The following is an 18,985-nucleotide window of genomic DNA, read 5'->3' on the forward strand; positions in this document are numbered from 1 at the left end:
GACACTGTTCCTTTACAGATCACTTGTCGATTTGTCCTCACATGGCAGAAAGGCACACATGCCCCCTCAGTTCCCGCTAAGGAGCAGTAACTCCAGTCATGAGTGTCTTCTTGGTGACGTCATCCTTTAATCTTCGTGCCCTATGGTTTTAGGTTCTAGGATCCAAAGATTCGAGAGGACACAGACAGGCATTCATACCACAGCACTCGTGAAGTCTTCCAGCTCATGATCTGAGCCCTGTAGGGGAAAAGGAATTTGAGGACACAGAAATGGAGAAGAGTTACGGGGTTCACATAGGATGCTGTTTTGTTGCCCACAGAGCGTACCCCCCCCCCCCCGACAGTTGCTCAGCTGCTTTCAGGCAGTAAGTCCCATTGCAAGCTCGCTTCTGAACACGGAGCCACAGAAGACAGACAGGGCCTAGGCAGTGGAACTGTTTTAGGAAGAATGAGAAGGGACGGAGACGGAGCTCAGTTGGTAGAGCGCTTGCTATGCTATGTAAACTAAGAAAAATAAAGGCAGGACACATGTAATCTCAGTGCTGGGTAGAGGCAGGCAGTTCCTTGGAGCTCACTGGCAAGGCAGCCTGGCTGAACTGCAGGGTTCCAGGTAAAAAGGAGAGACCCCATCCCAAACAACAAGGTGGATGGAGTCCTGAGGAGCAGAATACCTGAGGCTGACCTCTGGCCTCCACACTTAGGCACACACGTGTGTTCTCACATACCCACATATGAACGCACAAGCATCAAGACAGACACCACTTCTCAAGATGCCGCAAGCTTGAAATGGCTGGTGGCAAGGGCCACGCTTGTCCTGTTTCCCAAACCAGGGTGGATTGCATGCCACCCTCAAGAACAAAGACCAGAGGAGACTGGGCAGTGCAGGAAGGGGTGGGGGGACGACATAGGGAAAATGCTTCCAGTGCAGAGCCATGGGTTAAGAGGGATTAAGGCAGAGGGCTTGGGCAGCAGGAGTTCCCACAGGCCCCTGCAGGGCCTCCAGCAGCTAGGCCCTCTGCAGGGCCTGTGGGCTGGCCAGGAGGTGTTTCATTGCCATGGTTGGTTTCCCCAGCAATGAACTGAAGACTTTGGCAAGGTGGATGTTTGTTCCTAAGCCCTTCTCTGCCTGCGCTGACCCCTGAAATCCGTGGGTAATTCCAGAGCCTTTTGTGGAAGCTCAAGCCTTTGGTTCCTGGTGGCTTTGAAAATGTTAATTTCTCTTCTCTGGCCGTCAGAGGCCCAGTGGGGAAGCATTAGCATTTACCCAGTGTTCTCTGAGCTGGAGGGTCCTGGGTGAATGCTGGGTGCTTTTAGAATCCTTGCAGAAGTGGGTGATTCCTGGCTCCTGCAGCATGCCAGGGCTCCTCTGAACACCCCGCTGCCCTTCTTTGCTGTTTGCCTATGGCCAGCTGGGGAAGGGAAGCAAAGGAGCAGGGTGAGAGGAGTGGCTCACCATTCCCAAGCATTTGCATGCTGAAAGTTCTGGATACTCCCTTCATAGATTAAGACAGGCTCGGTATGACTATTTTTTTCTTCTTTCTTGCTTTCTTTCTCTCCTTCATTTTTATTTTTATTTTTTATTTTTTTGTACTGGCCATTGAACCTACAGTTTACATGCTTAGAAAGGGCTGTTTTTATTCTGCCGCTGACCTGGGCCAGGGAACCCAGGGCTTTGAACACACTAGATGAATGTTCTACTAAGCCACACCCCGACCATCTTTTTCACTTTTAATTTTGAGACAGGAACTCACCAAGTTGTCTATACTGGCCTTAAATTTGTCATTCTACTTCCTCAGCTCTTCAGGTTTTTTTTTGACTGGGGCCTTGATTATGGAATGTGCCTTGCTTCCCCAGGTCCATTAGTCTGCTTTCTGACAAAAGCTGAGAAACTGAGGTGAACATCATGGCAGGTGTTTTCAGCAGAGAGAAAACACTTCATAGGAAGCAGAGACGAGGCTAGGGGTAAGACATGGCCTTAGACATCCCCACCCCCCATGCACCTCTCCAGCTGGGCCTCATCTCCTGAAGTCCCCACCCCCTTCTGAGAGCTCATGAAGTTAGGGATCCTTCATTGATGAACCTCTTGATGCCGTGGCACCCTCATCTCCCCAAGCCCCATCGGTCAGAAAGGCTGCAGTGAGGACCTAGCATCTGCCTACGAGCTTTGGGGCCATTTCAGATGGAAGCCAGGGCACTGGGGCATGGGGGATGCTCATCAGGAACTGCTTCCTGCCTGCACCAGTGCCTCAGCTCAGGGCGCATAGTTTTGTTTGGTCATGGCTGTCCAGGAAGTGAGCATGCACAAACTACCATAGTGATGGGGGCCTGTCATTGCTTCCATGGGCCGTCACACCCTCAAGCCTGCACCCACTGTTTCAAAGGGACATAAAGCAGCGTCTTTGCTTAACCACCTCCGCCCAGCCCCTCCCTACCCACAGACCTCTCTCCCCTGGCCAGGGGCCCACCCTGGCAGAACTGGAAACTTGGAACCGGAAGTCTGCCTGTTACCTTTATGACTGATTAGGCCTCGTCCTCTTCTGTCTGGTTTGGGTCTTCCTAATTTCCTACAGAACCATTCCCGTTGGAGAAATAAAGGCCCCCCCCTCTGTGAGTGCCACATCTTTGTGTCTAAATCTTTGGCCATGCTTGTGATGGCTCCCTTGGGTAAGAGCCGCAGAATTGGTGGAACAAGCGACAAGCATGCTTCTGAGGTTCAAACTCCTTTCCAGGAAAACTTGGGCTACAGCAGATAACCCACCAGCAGAGAGAGTTGAGGTGATGTTTTCTTTTTAGGATTTAGTGTCCAGTAGCCTCTGATGGTTGGGTAGGTGAGTAGTAGACTCCGCTGGCATATTAACTTTGCTTATTACCAAAGTTGAGCACACTCCCTGACTACATCAGCCAGGTCTCCCTCTTTCTGTTTTTATTGCATTTTTTTTTTTTAAGTGGAGCTTCTGAGTTCTCCATATATTCCAGCTGGTCGTGGCTACGCTGCTTTTCTTGCTTTTCTCTTGCTGGCTGTTTGTTGATTGCATCATCTACTTGCATGCGTTTCGTTTTCATATATATAACTCCAACTGTCTTTACACTACCCAGCTGAATTTACTGGAAAACCGCTTTACCTTTAACCCACCTCCAGACCTCTACCTGTGACATCTGTCATCATTTTCTGTTGGCAGCTGCTGCGTATGTTCAGGTAGCTTCAAACTGGCCTTGTCACCTCTTTCCAACAACCTGTTCTATGGAGTTCAGGTTATTTTGTATAAGTTAAAAAAAAAAGAATATTTTTCTCAGGGAATTAATTCAGTGAAAGGACACTTGGGCTCTGGAGGGAGTAGAATGAGTAAGGATGCATTTTGCAAGAAATATGACTTTGCATGGTTGTGAAAACCCAGTCAGGGCATCTTGCCAAGTATCCTGAGTACCAGCTGAAGGATCCATGGGGCAGTGAGTTGTAATAAAAGGGCTATTTTTGCCCTCTCAAGCTCCTGCAGTCAGAGAGCTTGTACTATTTCCAGCGTAGATGCATTCTTGTGGTTGATGGATTCTGCCACTTCCTGGCTTGCACATCTATTCTTAGGGCTGAAGCTTCACTCCATCTGTCGACAGAGCCTATGCCAGTGGCATGTGGCCCATGAGGGCCTGCCTGCCCTTTTGTACCAAGCTGGGAACCCCAGCCCTGGGGCCAGACACTTGGGTATTTTCTCAACCTTGAAAGGTCAGCTTTCTAACTGTGGCCTTCTGGGATCTGTAGGAATGTTCCAGGGCTTTCCACAGATGCCTAAGTTGCCTGTGTCCCCACTAACGGTTTTGATCAGCTGAGTGTGTCTCCTTGCTTGTGGATCTGGGGTTCCATAGGAGATTTTGTTTTGACCAGAGCTGTGCCGTGAGCCCTATTGATTTCCTGTTTCTAAAATTCTCACTTCTGTGGCTTCACGTGTCATTACTTCACCCTGGTGGCTTCCCCAAAAGGGGGTCTCTGCTGTCGGCTTCTGGGTTGGAAGTTAGTAGAAGAGGAGGGCCAGAACACACTCACTGATTCTCCGACTCGAATCAACCTCAGAATTGGGTGTAGGGTTTCCTTTCTGTCTTCTAGAACCCTGGTAGCCTCAATACACATATGCCCTTGGAGTCAGGAGTGGACCCCCCCATCATCCTGTGACCCTAGTACCCTTCCCCCTACCAAGAGTCATTTCTGGTGATGGAGAGCTGTGTTCTTCCTGTCGCAGGCAGGGAACGTGGTGACGGGAGAGATGGTGGAAGAGCTCATTCTTTCTGGAGCAGATATCATCAAAGTGGGAGTTGGACCAGGTGAGCGCTGGAGGGGTCACAGTAGGGCTGTCTGTAGGGAGCAGGGGCCTGGGGCTTGGGATTCCTGCAGGAGGCTACATGGAAGTACTCCCCGAGGGGCTCGGGGCATATCCCCCTGGGAGATAGGAGCTTCCCCACGAAGCCCCTGAGATGTCACTGAGCTGCCCTCTGGAAAGCCCAAACACCTTCTTCCTGAGCAGGTGCATGGCTGCATTTTGCGGCTCTGTTGAGCGAGTTCGTGTGGGAGAGCCGAGTGCAGAGGTCACCCATGCTCCATACGCGTTGAGTGGAGAATACGTGACAGCAGTTAGTGAGCAAGAATGACAGCATCCGTGTGAACGTTTGAAGGACCCCAAACGTGGCAGATAGGTGTCCAATGAAGAGGCCACTCTTAAACATGACCTGGTGCTTGGGAAGTTAGCTCCACTGACTTCCTGCCTGAGACTAATCTACCAAATAGCCACTAGGGTCACCACGGGCCTCCTGAATGACAGAACCAACTAGAGCTGGTCCAGCCTTAACCTGTGAGTTCCTGCTCCTTATTGGGACTGGCTGGTGTTTGCCCTTCCCTTTCACAAGCTCAAGCATGCATTCCTACCGCCATGTTTTAAAATTATGCCCTGGACATTCATTATTACCCAGACACTAGGATCAGAGAGAAGGAAAGAAAGAAGATAGACACTTGATCCGGGACTAAAAATAGCAGCAGATAACCTACAGGAACGTGAGCATAACACACACACACACACACAACAACAACAACAACCGTCAACCCCGGAAAGAAAGGAAGTAGAGAGGAAACTCATGCAAGGACCATGTGGTGAGTGCTGCCATAGGAAGAGGAGCCCTCGGGCTGTGACTTAGCACATGGAGGAGCATGTATGAGTGCTTATATTGAAAAAATGGCCCTGGCTGCTCATCAGGCTGGCCAGCTGGCTTTCAACCCACAGGGAGACTTCAGGCTCTACTGCTAGCCTGTGGTTCTCCTCACGGCCACCTACGTAGACAGTTACTAATGTACAGTACCTGGGCTGCCCCGCCAGCAGCACAGAAGAGACCCCACAAGACACACAGGAGGAGGTGAGTGAGTGGCAGAGTGGGAGTGACGGTGTGACTCACTCGCGCTCCAGCCCCTGCATTCTCTCCATGCTATTTATAGTGCTTCTAGGCACGAGGCTGTTCACAGTGTCAGGCAGATGAGTGTGAAATCTCCGGAGCTTACTATCATGCAGAGAAAACAGTCCCCGGCCCTCCCACGCAAAGAATGATTGAAATGGGCTTCTCAAAAGACAGGGGGATACGCAGCTTTCCTGGGGCAGTGACATTGAAGATGAAGGCCCCAGAAATGAGAAATGCTTGGCTGGACAGTAGGTGGGGAGGGGAGGAAAGGAGAGAGAGAGAGAGAGAGAGAGAGAGCGAGCGCCCTGAGTACCGAGAACCCCTGAGGTGGGAAGAAACTTGGTGAAAAGTCAACTGTAAGTGCATAGGGAGCGGAGCAGAGAAGAGAAGAGGCAGGCAGGGCCCAGAGGCAGGTACTCACTTGTTTTAGGGGTGAGATTAGAAGTGCAAACAGGGGACATAAGGTCAGCATACCAGGTGTTCCCCTGGGCCTGAGAGAACACAACCAGGACTGAATGTGACATTGGGACAGGAATATGCAAGGGAGGAAGCTATCCATGTGCTGGTATAATTTACTGAAAGCCAAGCTGACCTCAGGGTCTAGGCCAGTGGTGCTCAACCTGTGAACCCGTGAAGGGGTTTCAGCCCCTTTGGAAGTCTTTCACAAGGGTCACATGTCAGGTATCCTGCGTATCCGATATTTACATTATGCTTCATAGCAGTAGCAAAATTATAGTTATGGAGTAGCAATGAATATAGTTTTATGGTTGAGGGTCACCACAATGGGAGGAAATGTATTGAAGGGTCACCGCATTAGGAAGGTTGACAACCACTGCTCTAGCCTGAGTGGGAACTCAGGTCAAGGAGATGGGATGAAGGTACAGCATGAAAGTAAGAAAGATGGAAGCGGAGGTTGGGTAATTGGTACATAGTTGTATAAGACCTTTCTCATCCAAAGGGCTTGTTGGGTCAAGTCGAGGGCAAGCCATTCCCCCTAATGCCAATTCATTCCATTACAACCACTCCGGGTGAGTGCTGGGTTTTCAGTCCCCTAGGCTGAGCAGTGGGGTGTGGAGAGGTTAGTAGCTTCACAGAAGGAAAAGGGGAAGAAGCTAGGAGAAGGCTCAGAGGATTCCAAGTGGCCCCTGGAAATGGAGTCTGAGGATGTAGAAGAGTGGATGGAGGAGGGGGAGGAAGCTGGAGCCTGTACTCAGTCATCTCAGGGGGTAGACATTGCATCAAGAGGGCCAGTGACGGCTGAGTAGGAGGTGATGGCCAGGACATTTGCTGATGATGACGATGAGGACTTGAGGGGCACACATGGCCAGTGAGGTAGTGTATCCGAGTGCCTCTGTGCGATACTGTGTGTCCGACCAGTCAGCATTCATCCACTGTTGAGGAAGAGACACCCCGGCACTGGGCAGGGCCATATGATGGTGAAGGGCTATCGTTTTCTGTCGTGTTCTGCTTATTCAGAACCCTCCCTGAATCCACCTCTCCCTCCGCACAGGTTCCGTGTGCACCACCCGGACCAAGACAGGAGTGGGCTATCCTCAGCTGAGCGCCGTCATAGAGTGTGCTGACTCTGCCCATGGCCTCAAGGGACACATCATCTCTGTGAGTGTTAGGGTCTGGAAGCCTTTGGGGGGCATGGGGAGATCTTTGTTCTGGCCCTGAGGGGTCATGCTGCCTTCCAATACCCTGTTTTCAAAAATACCACATTCTGTAGGGATCTGGATGCCAGCGCAAATTTGGGAGAGGCAGGAGGCTTCGTGTCACGGATTTAGGGGTTGGGGAGTGCTTTGGGAAATGATAAGAAGGCTTGGTGGTTTGTTCCAGATGGAATGATAGAAGGAGCTGAAGAACAGTGGTGAAACAAGAGAAAAGGACATTAAAAAAGAAAGTCACTGTTGTGGAGTGGTGAGCTGGGAGGGGTTAGAAGAGTGGATCACAGATGCGTTCCAGGGCAAGTGTGAACAAGAGCTCTGCGGGCACAGGGGAAAAACTGGGCCTTGCTCTTACATACAGAACTCCTGGATGATGATGCCACCTTCACCAGCCGTCAAATGTTACTAAGGACTGAGTGACTGAATGCCACGCTGCAGTGGGCCCTCTCCTTCTGTGTCCCCACTCTATCCACACCCCTCACAGCACCACCTTGGGGAACAACCATAGTCACGTGCCTTGAGCTGCGCACTCCAGGGCCCGTACTGCGGTGGACCATGGCACCTGCTCGTGAAGCTGGGGTGGGTGGGTGGCTGGGTGATGTGTCCAGTTGCTCCTCGGCCTTCTGGAGTCCAGCACTCCCGTGAGAAATTGCAGTCCACAGATGCTCAAGTCCTTGTATACAGCGGCCTAGTATTGGGGTATAACTTCCATGCACATTCCCTTATAGTTAAATCATCTCCAGACTTCCTGATACGGGGTAAATACCAGGTAAACAGTTGCTCCCCTGCATTGCGTAGGGGACCACAGGAAAGTCTGTGCATGCTTAACAGAGGCACAGATCTTTGTTGTCTAATTATTTTTATTTGTGGCTGGTTGGGAAAATCATAGCTGTCTAAGCTTAAGAGGCAGCTAGCCTGGAGGGCACAGCACAGCAACAGCCACAGGAGACCGCCTCCACACGGTAGGACAGAACCGACTCTCAACGTGCCCTCTGACCTCCACACGTGCGCACGGATATACAGACACACAGAATAAATACAAAGGAAAACCAGCTCTGTGCACAGGGTTTCAGACCATAATCAGATTATGTAAACTCATGCTTCTGTGAACGTAGGTCCCCAACAGTGTGACTTCAGAATGCTCTTTGCTCACTCCCTAAGTAGCTTGGGACCACACGAGGATTTATCACGTGAGAGCCTCAGTATTGCAGAGAGTAGAGCCATAATGTGCACGTGTGTTCATGGAAGGTCAGAGCTCAGGTACTTGCCATCTTTTGTTTGATTGGCCCGGAACTTTCCTACACAGGCCAGATTAGCTGTCTGGTGAGTTTCCTGTCTCCGGGCCTCATCTGTGGTGTTGCTGAGATTACAGGTGCGTGCTGCAGCACCAGTGGTTTACACGGGTTCTGGGTATATGAACTTGGCACCTCACAGTTAGGAGGCAAATGCCTTCCCAACCGGGCCATCATTCTTCAGCCCCTGAGCAATTATTTTTAAGCAGAAGAGGCATGCTGAAAATTAATGAACCAAATCACTCGCATCCCACGATGCCGTTCGTCCTTAAATATAATGCTAATAACCATGTCGAAAAACAAAACAGGCAAGCACTTGTCAGTTCCTGCTTTGCATAGCTGGCCAGGGCTACTTTGTTTGACAGTCTTTCAGCAGCTGACTGTCACTGTGTGAAGGGGTGTGAGTGTGTGAGTGGGTGTGTCTTACTAGAGCATGATGGGATTCATTGGACAGTGCTTGGACATTACCTGTTTGGACGGAAAGTGCCAATTCCGTCGTCTTGACCAATTGTGTGAAACTTCGTTCAGCACCTCCTGTAGTCCACCCCGCTGGGTCTGCACACCAGCATCATGAACGGATGACACTTTGGATACAGTATTCTTTCTGTGGCCTTGTGGGGCACGTTAACTGAGACTTTGGGTCAACTGGAGAACCAGCTGTTTTCTCTCTTAATTTAAACAAGTCTTTATTGGGTAATTTTTTTTTGGCTTTCATGTATCTGTATACCACATGTGTGTCTGTGGAAGCCAGAAGCGGGCACCAGATCCTCCAGACAGATTTACAGACAGTTGTAAATCACTGTGTGGGTGCCGAGACTTGAACCCAGGTCCCCTGGAAGAGCAGTGTGCCTATCAGCTGAGTCATCCCTCCAGCCTGAACCATTTCTTGAGGTCTCAGCAACACAGGGCTTCTAGTCAGGCTGCAGCACTGACCACAGCCTGCACTACTGAGGCTCTCACGTGATAAATCCTCGTGTGGTCCCAAGCTACTTAGGGAGCGAGCAAAGAGCATTCTGAAGTCACACTGTTGGGGACCTGCGTTCACAGAAGCATGAGTTTACATAATCTGATTATGGTCTGAAACCCTGTGCACAGAGCTGGTTTTCCTTTGTATTTATTCTGTGTGTCTGTATATCCGTGCGCACGTGTGGAGGTCAGAGGGCACCTTGAGAGTCGGTTCTCTCCTACCATGTGAAGGCGGTCTCCTGTGGCTGTTGCTGTGCTGTGCCCTCCAGGCTAGCTGCCTCTTAAGCTTCCCTGCCTGATCCTTGTCTCCACCTCTCATCAGAGGAATGCTGGGATCACAGATGCCTGCTGGGAGCATGGGCACACACCGCCACAAGTTGCTTTTTATATGTGGGTTCTGGGGATCAGACTTGGCCTTTGGGTCATCAGGTTTGCATAACTGACGCTTCTACTCATCCTGCTCCTAGGGTTTTGTTTTTGTTTTTGTTTTGTTTGTTTGTTTTTTAATCTAACATAAAAACTCTAGAAAGTTGAGTGAGTGGGATAAGCAAGGGACACATGGAGAGCAAACGCCCGGAACTCCGAATCCTCCTGCCTCCACCTTCTGAGTGCTGGGATCGCAGGCATGCAGCAGCAAGGTTAGCTAAGCAGCAGGATTTGAATCCTCCTCCTAATTGGGGGCCAATTAGGTGATGAGAAAGAGTAATGAGCACGCCGGAATAGTGCAAGCCTGTAATCCCAGCACTCAGGACGTCCTCTTTCTATATCACTCAGGCTCTGCTGGGAAGAGCAAGTAGCAGCCTGGGCATTTGGGGGAAACCTGAACCTCCACAGGCAGGGAGGGAGAGGTGGGCTTCTGACTTTGAAGGAGCAGGGTCCGTGGAGTGGCTGGGCATGTTCTACAATGGTCTAGCAGAGGACAGTGACCAGTCTGACATGCTTTGTCCTCCTCCCCAGACATAGGTGCTTGAGCCCAGAGGATGGACGGACAGGGGTGACAGCCTTTGACCGTCAGAGTAAGGATGGGGTTGGGGGACTGAAGGCGCAGTGTAAAGGGTAGTAACTTAGAACACTGGAAAGCCGGCCTCCAGGCTGTCGGGCCAGCGGCTGGGAGGCAGCTCCTGGCCACTTCCTCCTCGCTGGCCTGGTCCCACCTTGCTGATATTCTCGGCTTTCTTCTTTTGAAGGATGGAGGCTGCACATGTCCAGGAGATGTCGCCAAAGCCTTTGGTAAGTCCCAAGGACAGCCCTGCCAAAGGGGGAGAGAGACTGGCGGAAAAGGAGGGGGTCTGGGCAGCTTGGAAGAACCAGATGGAAGCGGAACCCCCGAAGGGCTTCTGGGCTCATCGGGAGTTTTCTTTGCCTGGATTTCATTCCCCTCTGACAAAATCCTGGCTCGGTTTTGGTTTGTGTCTGTAGCAGAGTGAGCAGGGTGCTAGAATGTGGGTCTGGAGTGATGTCATGCAAGACAGGAGTGGGTCAAATTGCGATGTTTTCTTTGAGAAATAGAACGCCCAGGGTACCCGTGACGCTGCAGAGCACTTACTCTGCCATGGTGCAGAGGCCAACAGGCTGCTTTTGCTTTGAGTCCACCTGGAGCAGCTTCCGGCCTCCCTCCCCTCCCCCCCCCACTAAGAAAGAGGTCCCCACGTCATCCCCGCTGGACCCAGTCCTGGCTGGAGGCTAACCAGCCCTCTTCCCCACTAGAGGGCAGCAGTGCCCGCTGTAACCCAGCAGGGTCTGAGCCGTAGGGCCTCTGGGGTCCTGGTTTTTGCTGCACCTGGCACAAAAGGGCCACGGTGGTAAAATAGGGCTTCTGAGCATGCGCATTCTGCTTACTTTCCACAAACCACACAGAAGCCAGAACTGGCTGCCCAGCTCCAAACTGTTAGGCGGTACTGTGCAGTTTGGTATGAATACACTACAGTATGGTGTGCTACAACACACACACACACACACACACACACACACACACACAGTGTGCTAGAAACCTACTTGTCTTAGTGATAACAACAAAAGTTCTGTTTTTAACATTTAAATTACATCGCGTATTTGTATGTGTGCAGGCCCACGCACGTGAAGCCAGAGGACCAGTCAAGTCTGTCCTTCCACCATGTGGGGTCTGGGGGCTCGAACCGGGGAGTTTCGGCTTGGCAGCGAGTGCCTCTCCCTGATGAGCCATCTCACAAGCCCCTGTTCTGTTTTTAAAGTAGCCACAGAGGGGGATGCGGATGGTGTTCCTGCTGGCAGGGTTTCCTAGCAACCCAAAGTATATCATAAAAAAAAAAAAAAAAAAGGATGCCTCCCCCCCACCCCCCAGGCCAGCTGTGGAAGGAAACATAAACCCTTCGTCTATTCCATCTTGCCTGTCTTATGGTCCGGAGGACAGAGGCCCCGGAGGTGGATGGCAAGGTCGTAGTCCTACAGTTACATGCAGGGAGAACTCCAGCTCCCTGGTGTCTGTGGCCTTGGCCTTATCCTGGAGCATCACTTAGTGTCTGGCTCCCTCTTGGTACCTCCCACGGACCACAGCACAAGGTGGGAGCTAACCACACTTAGAAGCGACTGCTCTCCAGAAAGCACCTGTTCTGAGGCTTGGGACCGGCCCTTCACTCGGCTGTCCTCATTCTCCCCCACTCTGTTAACACGCAGTCCTGCGTGTACCAAGGAGTGAGAGGGAGAGAGACCTTGTTTAGGAAGAGCCAGTTGGGAAGCAATTTGAGTGCTGAGAAATAAAAGCCACTAGGAACCACTTTAAGTAGTGGTATTTTAACGGATCTGTGCTCGAGGTTCCTGCAGTTGGCTTTCTTCCTCTGGAGGTGTGGCCAGACCCTTCCACTGCCTCCTTAAAATCACAGCAGGAGGGTGGGCAGCTCCCTGCCTGGAGCTTCTGGCACTCCACTGTGCCATCTATGCTGTGCCCTGCTTGCCAAGGGGCCAGCGCTACTCAGCATCCCTTCCTAACAGACGGAGCAGGGAGGGATTGGGGAGTTCCGTGTAAGTGTTCAGATGGCCCCAGCAGAGACATCAAGGCTGCTGCTTCACCTGCTGTTGGTCAGCCCGGTCACCCTGATCACTCAGCACCCTCTTATGGACAGATTTTGTTCTAAATGGAATCCTCCTCGGTGACTCGGCGGGAGAAATCCCTGTTAGCGCCTCACGTCGTAGCCCATTTTTCAGTTGACAAAAGTTAATTTGGTTCATGGCTAAGGAGGCTGGGATGCCCAAGCACACAGCATTGGCACTTGCCTGATCCCTAGAGAGGACCTTCTTGCTGTCTGTCCCACTGCCAGACCGAGGGCATCGCATGGGGAAGGGGGCAAGTGTGTTCTTCCAGAGCTACTGAGACCTTCACGGCTGCGTGTAACCTGCATGACTACCCAGAGGCATCACCTCCAGAAGCCATCATTTTAGGAATTGGGGGGGGGGGTTGGGGGCGTTAGCTTGCAACACATGACCTCCCCTGTATGGTGCATCATATTTGATATCCATAGCTCCCCAAGAACAACATGGAAAGATCACTTAAAATTTTGCTGAATTGTTTTGGTTTTGAGCTAGGGTCTCAAGTAGCCCAGGTTAGCTAGATAGTCAAGGATGACCTTGAACAACTCCCCCTCCTGCCTTCACCTCCCAAGTGCTGAGATTACAAGCATGTACTACCACGCCTGGTTTATGCAGTGCTGGGATCCAAACCAGCACTATCCTGGAGGATAGGCAAGCACTGTGCCAACTGAGCTACAGCCCCAGCCTTCAGTCCTTGTACTGAATCCAAGGTCAGGCAGCTTGCTTTCTAAGGTGCGGGAAACTGGTCATGCTCTTGTTGGTCTAAAGGAGCAAGACCTGCTCGGGAGTTTTCCCAGCCAGTCACTGGTCCCTTCCCTCCCCCATCTCCAGCCCTCAGCGTTTGGGACTTCCTGCAGTTTCTGGTCTTAGAGGGAGGCTGAGCTGTTCTGTGTGCAGAGTGAGGAAGGGTGCACTGGGCAAGACCCTCTTTCCAGACCTTATACTCTCTGAGCCTGCCTCTGCCTTGCCCTTTTGTCCACTTGTTGGCATGTAGGAGCCGGCGCAGACTTTGTCATGCTGGGAGGCATGTTTTCAGGCCACACGGAGTGTGCAGGAGAGGTGATCGAGAGGAACGGGCAGAAGCTGAAGCTCTTCTATGGCATGAGCTCAGACACAGCCATGAAGAAGCACGCGGGAGGCGTCGCTGAGTACAGGTACGGCCGCCACCTGGCTTAGGCTGTGTCCGCTGGTCTGGCTGGCTGCTCTGTGTTCCGTTCCCTGAACGGGAGGGGCTGGAAAGTACGCCCAGCATCTTGAGCAAGTGCCGAAAAGCTGGAGATGTTTTTATAGGCATAAGTGTGGGAGGGCCAGGTCCAGCTTCAAGTGGCTGTACATTGAGTATCACCTTGTCCCGAAAGAGCCTTTGCTGAACAACCTCTTTACCCTCATCTCCGGCCTAAGATAACTCGTTCTGCAAGCCTCAGGATGAAGAATGTTTTCTCACTGCGTAGCAAACAGAGCTGGTCACCTGCCCCAGGCTTGGCCAGCTGACACCGGCAGTGTTTTCGGCTGATTAACTGTATAACCTGACTGCTGAGGCATGGTTTATTTGTCTGTTTGTTTTTAGGTTTATTTATTATGTATACAGTGTCCTATCTGCATACACACCTGCACGCCAGAAGAGGGCTCCAGATATCATTATAGATGGTTGGGAGCCACCATGCGAATGCTGGGAATTGAACTCGGGACCTCTGGAAGTGCTCATAACCTCTGAGCCATCTTCCCAGCCAAGTCCACGATCTCCCCAAGATCACATGGACTTTTCTATCCACTTCGAGTAGCCTCGTGTATGCTCAAGAACCGTGACAGAGCAGACCCTGTCTCTCTGTCTTGCTCCAAAGAGCCAGCCACTGTAGCTCATCAGAGCCAGTACTAAGGACAGGCTGCAGGAAGGACACAGGGCAGAGGGGCTCATCTGTTTATAAAGAACCCTGGCCTCACACAAGGAGGATGAGAAGCCTACCCTTCGCTGGCTGGCCCACACTCTCTGTGGCTAGTCAGAAAGGCTTTCCCCCCATCCCCCCTAGGGAGCGTGTTGCTATTCTCCCTAGTCGTTTGTTACAGCAGAGGAAGCTGGATGGACAGAGGTGTGGGGCTGGCCTCAGTGAAAATTGGGGCCTACTCCTTATTGTCCTTCACAGCCCCTGGACCTCAGCCCAGGAAGCCCACTGTTCAGCCAGTAGCTACCGTCACCCTCCAAGGGCCACACGGAGTCTGTGCTGGGCCAAGGTGGATTTGAGCTACGTGATCGGGTGGCCCCTCTATGTTCCAGCTGTTGAAGAGAGCCTTCCCCAAAAGCAGTGGACAGGGGAAAAAAGCAGGTCAGGCTGCAACAATGGAGATGCCAGGAGCTGAGGGAGAAGCCCCCTGTGGACATTAAGCAGGGTGGAGGTGTCGTAGACGCGCTGAGCCTCACTTCCGGAAGCGAGTTCATTTAGGATACTGAAGGAAGCAGGACCACCGTCCGCAGTTAGCCTGAGCATCCAACGTTGACCCTGCTGCTGTCTGTCTGCACTCTCAGCCTCTCTGTGTGATTGGCACATGTGTGCACCCCCTACTCCGATCTGGTGTTTAACTCCTGCCTGGTTATTAGTGTAGCGCTAGCCACTCGTCTATCATTAGCACTTACTTGGGTGTTACAGATGAGACGACTTTGAGGCCCCACAATGAAGTACACACAAGAGATGACATCCCCTCAGTACAGAGAAAAGACCCCGGGAAGGTCATGAGCCGCCTGTGACGGCAGCTGTCATGGGGACTCACGGACGCATTCTGAGATCTGAGCCATCTTGGATGTGTCAGTGACCCCAGTTTCTTGAGCTTCGAGCTCTGACCTAGCCACCAAGCAGCCCATTGCCCAGACAGTGGTTTAAGGAGCTGGAGTCTTTGCAAGGTGTACAGAGCACCCATGTTAGGAGAAGGGAATCCTTTTCGAATCCCAGATGATGAGTTTCAGACTGAGTTTTTTTTTTTTTTCTAGTTAATGACTAGTCCCAGAAAGTTCTAGAATTCGGGTACTTACTAGGATCTGCCTGGGCCTCGCTTTCTGTAATGCTGCTGTGAAAGCACGCACAGACCGTGTCTCCATTTTGCAGGATCCAGGTCTGACTTGTGATGCAAGCTGTCGGTTTGTTTGGTGGCCTTAGTGTAAGCGGTAAGGGGACACTTAGATGTATCCTATGTTTATGCCTGCCTGAATTTCCAAGCACGGCTCCGAAAATGTGGAGGTGGCACCCAAGGTTCTGAGGGTTCTCCACCCACAGAGCTCTCAACGCTGGCTCTCAGCAGTGGGTGTGGTGACACCCGGGCACACGGAGCTGCTGGGTGGCGGAACCTGGCAGTGGGCAGGCTGGCGGAACCTGGCAGTGGGCAGGCTGGCTGACAGGGTACAGTTACTGCATCGCCAAGGCAGGACTTTTCATGTTTGTCGTAGGCAGACCTGTGTTGTCCCTGAGAACACACAGCATTCACGGAGCTGGTGCCTTTTCTATTGGTGCAGAATGGATGGAGGGGGCTGTAGCAGGAGGCAAGCCAGCGGGTCTGTTTTCCCCAGGGAAGAATTGGGCCGTTGGCTATTTGGTAGCTAGTTCCTGAGTAGGAACTGTAAGAGTGGAGGTACATGGCTAAGGAGAATGTCACTCTTGGGGACCGCGCTAGGGTCTCCATGTCTATCTCATAATGCTGACTGAGACCTCTCTTTCCTTGGTGAGCAGGGACGTTCCTCTAAGGGTAGAGGAATACATCATCTGCCAGGGCCTTAGTAGGGATGGGAGAGTGAGTAGACCACCACCCTGTGGCCACACCATTGTTGCACTCAGGAACTCACTAAAGCTGTTGTTACCTGGGTAAGACTCGGACTGGATGGGAGAGGGCCTCATGACCCCCCACCCCTTCTCCAAGGGGCTATGGGCAATTAGTAGTTGCTGGGGGAGTCGTTTTCTTCAGTGGTGTGACCACTGGTGAGGTACCCATGCTCTTAATAATTGACCTCCACCTGCTGAGTTTATTGACTCAATGGGACACAATAAAACAAACCAAAAAGACATGAAAATGGGGGTGTGGGGCTTATGAGTAAAGAGCGGGGCTTTGATGGGAGCAGGAGCGAGATGAGAGAAGGTGATGACAAGTGAAAATGAGCAAAACATACCATTTACATGTATGGAATGGTCAACAAAATAAAAGCCATACCAGGGGGGTGTTCTGCCTGGGTTATTAAGGGAAAACAAACTGGATTAACCCTCCCCCTTCCTCTCCCCCAGGGCCTCTGAGGGCAAGACTGTGGAGGTGCCTTACAAAGGGGACGTCGAGAACACAATTCTGGACATCCTCGGAGGACTGCGGTCTACCTGTACCTATGTCGGGGCTGCCAAGCTCAAAGAGCTCAGCAGGAGGGCCACGTTCATCCGGGTGACCCAACAGCACAACACGGTGTTCGGTTAGCCTCCAGGAGGCCACCTCTCGCCATGCTTCTCCCACCCCTTCTTGTCTGTCCTAGCAGGCTGGCTGCCACCACAGATGCCGACACTGAGCCGTCGTCCTGAGCATGCACATAAAGGCCTTGGGGCTTGCCCTAGTGCCTGTGTGGATCCAAGACGCTGGGTGCACGTGGGGCCCTGGGCCAGCTCCTAGAACTCATTGCCTCCTTGTTTCAACCAACCCCTGCAGCCTGTCCTTCCGCCTCTGTTTCCTTCCTCAAGGACAGTGGTTTCACTTTTAATATAATGCTGTGATCTTGACTGAGTGCTGGAGTTTGCATGGTCAGGAGCACAGTTGTGGTGCAGAGTCACAAGAGTTGGGAAAGCCATCCCAGCCAGGTAAGTGACCCTCAGATGGTTAACACACAAGACCCCTGGCCGTGGAGGGAGTGCGGTGTGAGCTATGCTTGTACCCCACCTCTTGCCTCCAGCTTTTGTTTCTGAGAAGAAACAAGGCAATGGGCAGGGTTGATGAACATCTCCCTGCCTGTTTGGAGCTGATAGAAGCTAGCAAGCCTATCTTGTCCCAGATTTTTGTGTTGTTTTGTCATATACACACCGCTACCCCCTTATCCTTCTCTTCCCTATCTCATCTGTCAGATTGCCCCCCCCCTTTTTTTTTAAAGAGTCAGGATCTAGCTATTAGCCCTAGCTGACCTCAGGTCTTGCTTGAGCTTCAGCTCAGCTAGGCTGGCCCCTCTCCATGAGGTTGCAAAATCATCTTGAAGTCCCATAGATGTTTTTATGAAGAGGTTCTGAAGAAGCCTCCCTGAAAACCAAGTGCTTTGTAGCCTAAAAGGGATTTAAAATGTGAGTTTGAGAAAGTCCCTTGTATTACTGCTTCCTAGGAAGAGCCATATACATTGGCTGGTAAGACAGACTCCGACTTGGAGAAAGGCCCTACTTAGCCCAGAGAACTGTCCTGCAGGATGTCAAAGCACTGACATTCATGAGGGTCAGGTGTTCTTCCTAACAGCGCTCATCAGCAGGCACAGGACTACCTTTTCTTGGAAAAGGCAAATATGACATTGGTGGGGAAGGACTGGAATTGCTAAGGATCAATTAATCGTCTAGTGTGTACCCTATCTGATGCTGCAAGAAAGATCCAGCCACATCAGTACCTGGGGGACTGCCAGCCTGTTTACAGCCTGGTATTTTAAGACCTTCAGGTTTGAGAAGGTTGCATGCCGGACCCTTCTTCAATCTCCCGCCCAAAGTCCTGAAGCACTGTCCCTGTGGAAATATTAATGGCTGTACTTTGGGGTGGCTGTGTGATGCTGTGCTCACTACTATTCTCATCACAATGATGGAATTCCTGAAAGAAGCAACTAAAGGGGGGGGGGAGTGTTTTTCTGGCGCAAAGTTCAAGTGATACTGTCCATTGAGGTAGGGAAGGATGCCAGTGGCTGGCAGCTGTGCCTGGTAACACAAGGCCGCTCACTCACACCTCTGTAAACCAGGAAGTCAGAGGGGCGAATCCTCACATTCCATCCGGGTTCCCGTCTCCCCGGCCCCCTTTATCCAGTGCAGGTCCCCAGCGCATGCGGTGGTACTAGTCACTGTCAGGGTGGGTTTTCTCTTCTCGCTTAAAGCTCTCCAGAAGCACCCTAACAGGCACACCTATGATTTTACCTCCGCCGTGGTTCTAAGTCGAGTCAGGCTGACAGGACTAATCATCACAAAAGTCATCGCAAGAGATGGTATTCAATACAAACAAAAAGATGCAGGACCTGTTCAGAGGACCCCACTTCCTCTCTTCCCCATCTGTGTCAAGTGTCAGCCTCTCGGTGTATACCCCATGGTGAGTGTGTTTCATAGATCATCCCTGATGTCAGCTTAATGAGCCTAGAATAAGTGAGAGGAAAAGGAAATCTCAAGTCCATTAAAGTGGACTGTTCAGACCTGTGCCTTTCTCCAAACTTCTGGCGTTGTAATGAGCTGTCACCTGTGTCTTTGATAGGCCTGGTCCCTGTGTTCACATTGCAGCATCTGGCACTGTGAGGACACTGCCCTGGAGGTGCTGCATCATGTGGTCAGTACGGGGGGCTGCAGGTTTCCTTCCCCTGTAGCAACACATTCGGTTATGCTCTTTC

General features: G+C 51.6%; 1 protein-coding gene across 1 annotated transcript in view; it reads left to right on the forward strand.

The window, feature by feature from the left end:
- Gmpr (guanosine monophosphate reductase) overlaps nucleotides 1-17,153 on the forward strand; it is a 33,801-nt gene extending 16,648 nt beyond the window's left edge. The window contains exons 5-9 of the mRNA XM_021650460.2: nucleotides 4,229-4,310; nucleotides 6,940-7,046; nucleotides 10,542-10,584; nucleotides 13,412-13,571; nucleotides 16,677-17,153. Of these exons, the coding sequence (XP_021506135.1) occupies nucleotides 4,229-4,310; nucleotides 6,940-7,046; nucleotides 10,542-10,584; nucleotides 13,412-13,571; nucleotides 16,677-16,857 (573 nt within the window). The 3' untranslated portion in view covers nucleotides 16,858-17,153. The remainder of the gene's footprint in view (nucleotides 1-4,228; nucleotides 4,311-6,939; nucleotides 7,047-10,541; nucleotides 10,585-13,411; nucleotides 13,572-16,676) is intronic.
- Nucleotides 17,154-18,985: the final 1,832 nt, after the last annotated feature.

This window comes from Meriones unguiculatus, chromosome 19 (assembly GCF_030254825.1).
Source record: "Meriones unguiculatus strain TT.TT164.6M chromosome 19, Bangor_MerUng_6.1, whole genome shotgun sequence".
In the NCBI taxonomy this organism is placed as follows: Eukaryota; Metazoa; Chordata; class Mammalia; order Rodentia; family Muridae; genus Meriones; species Meriones unguiculatus.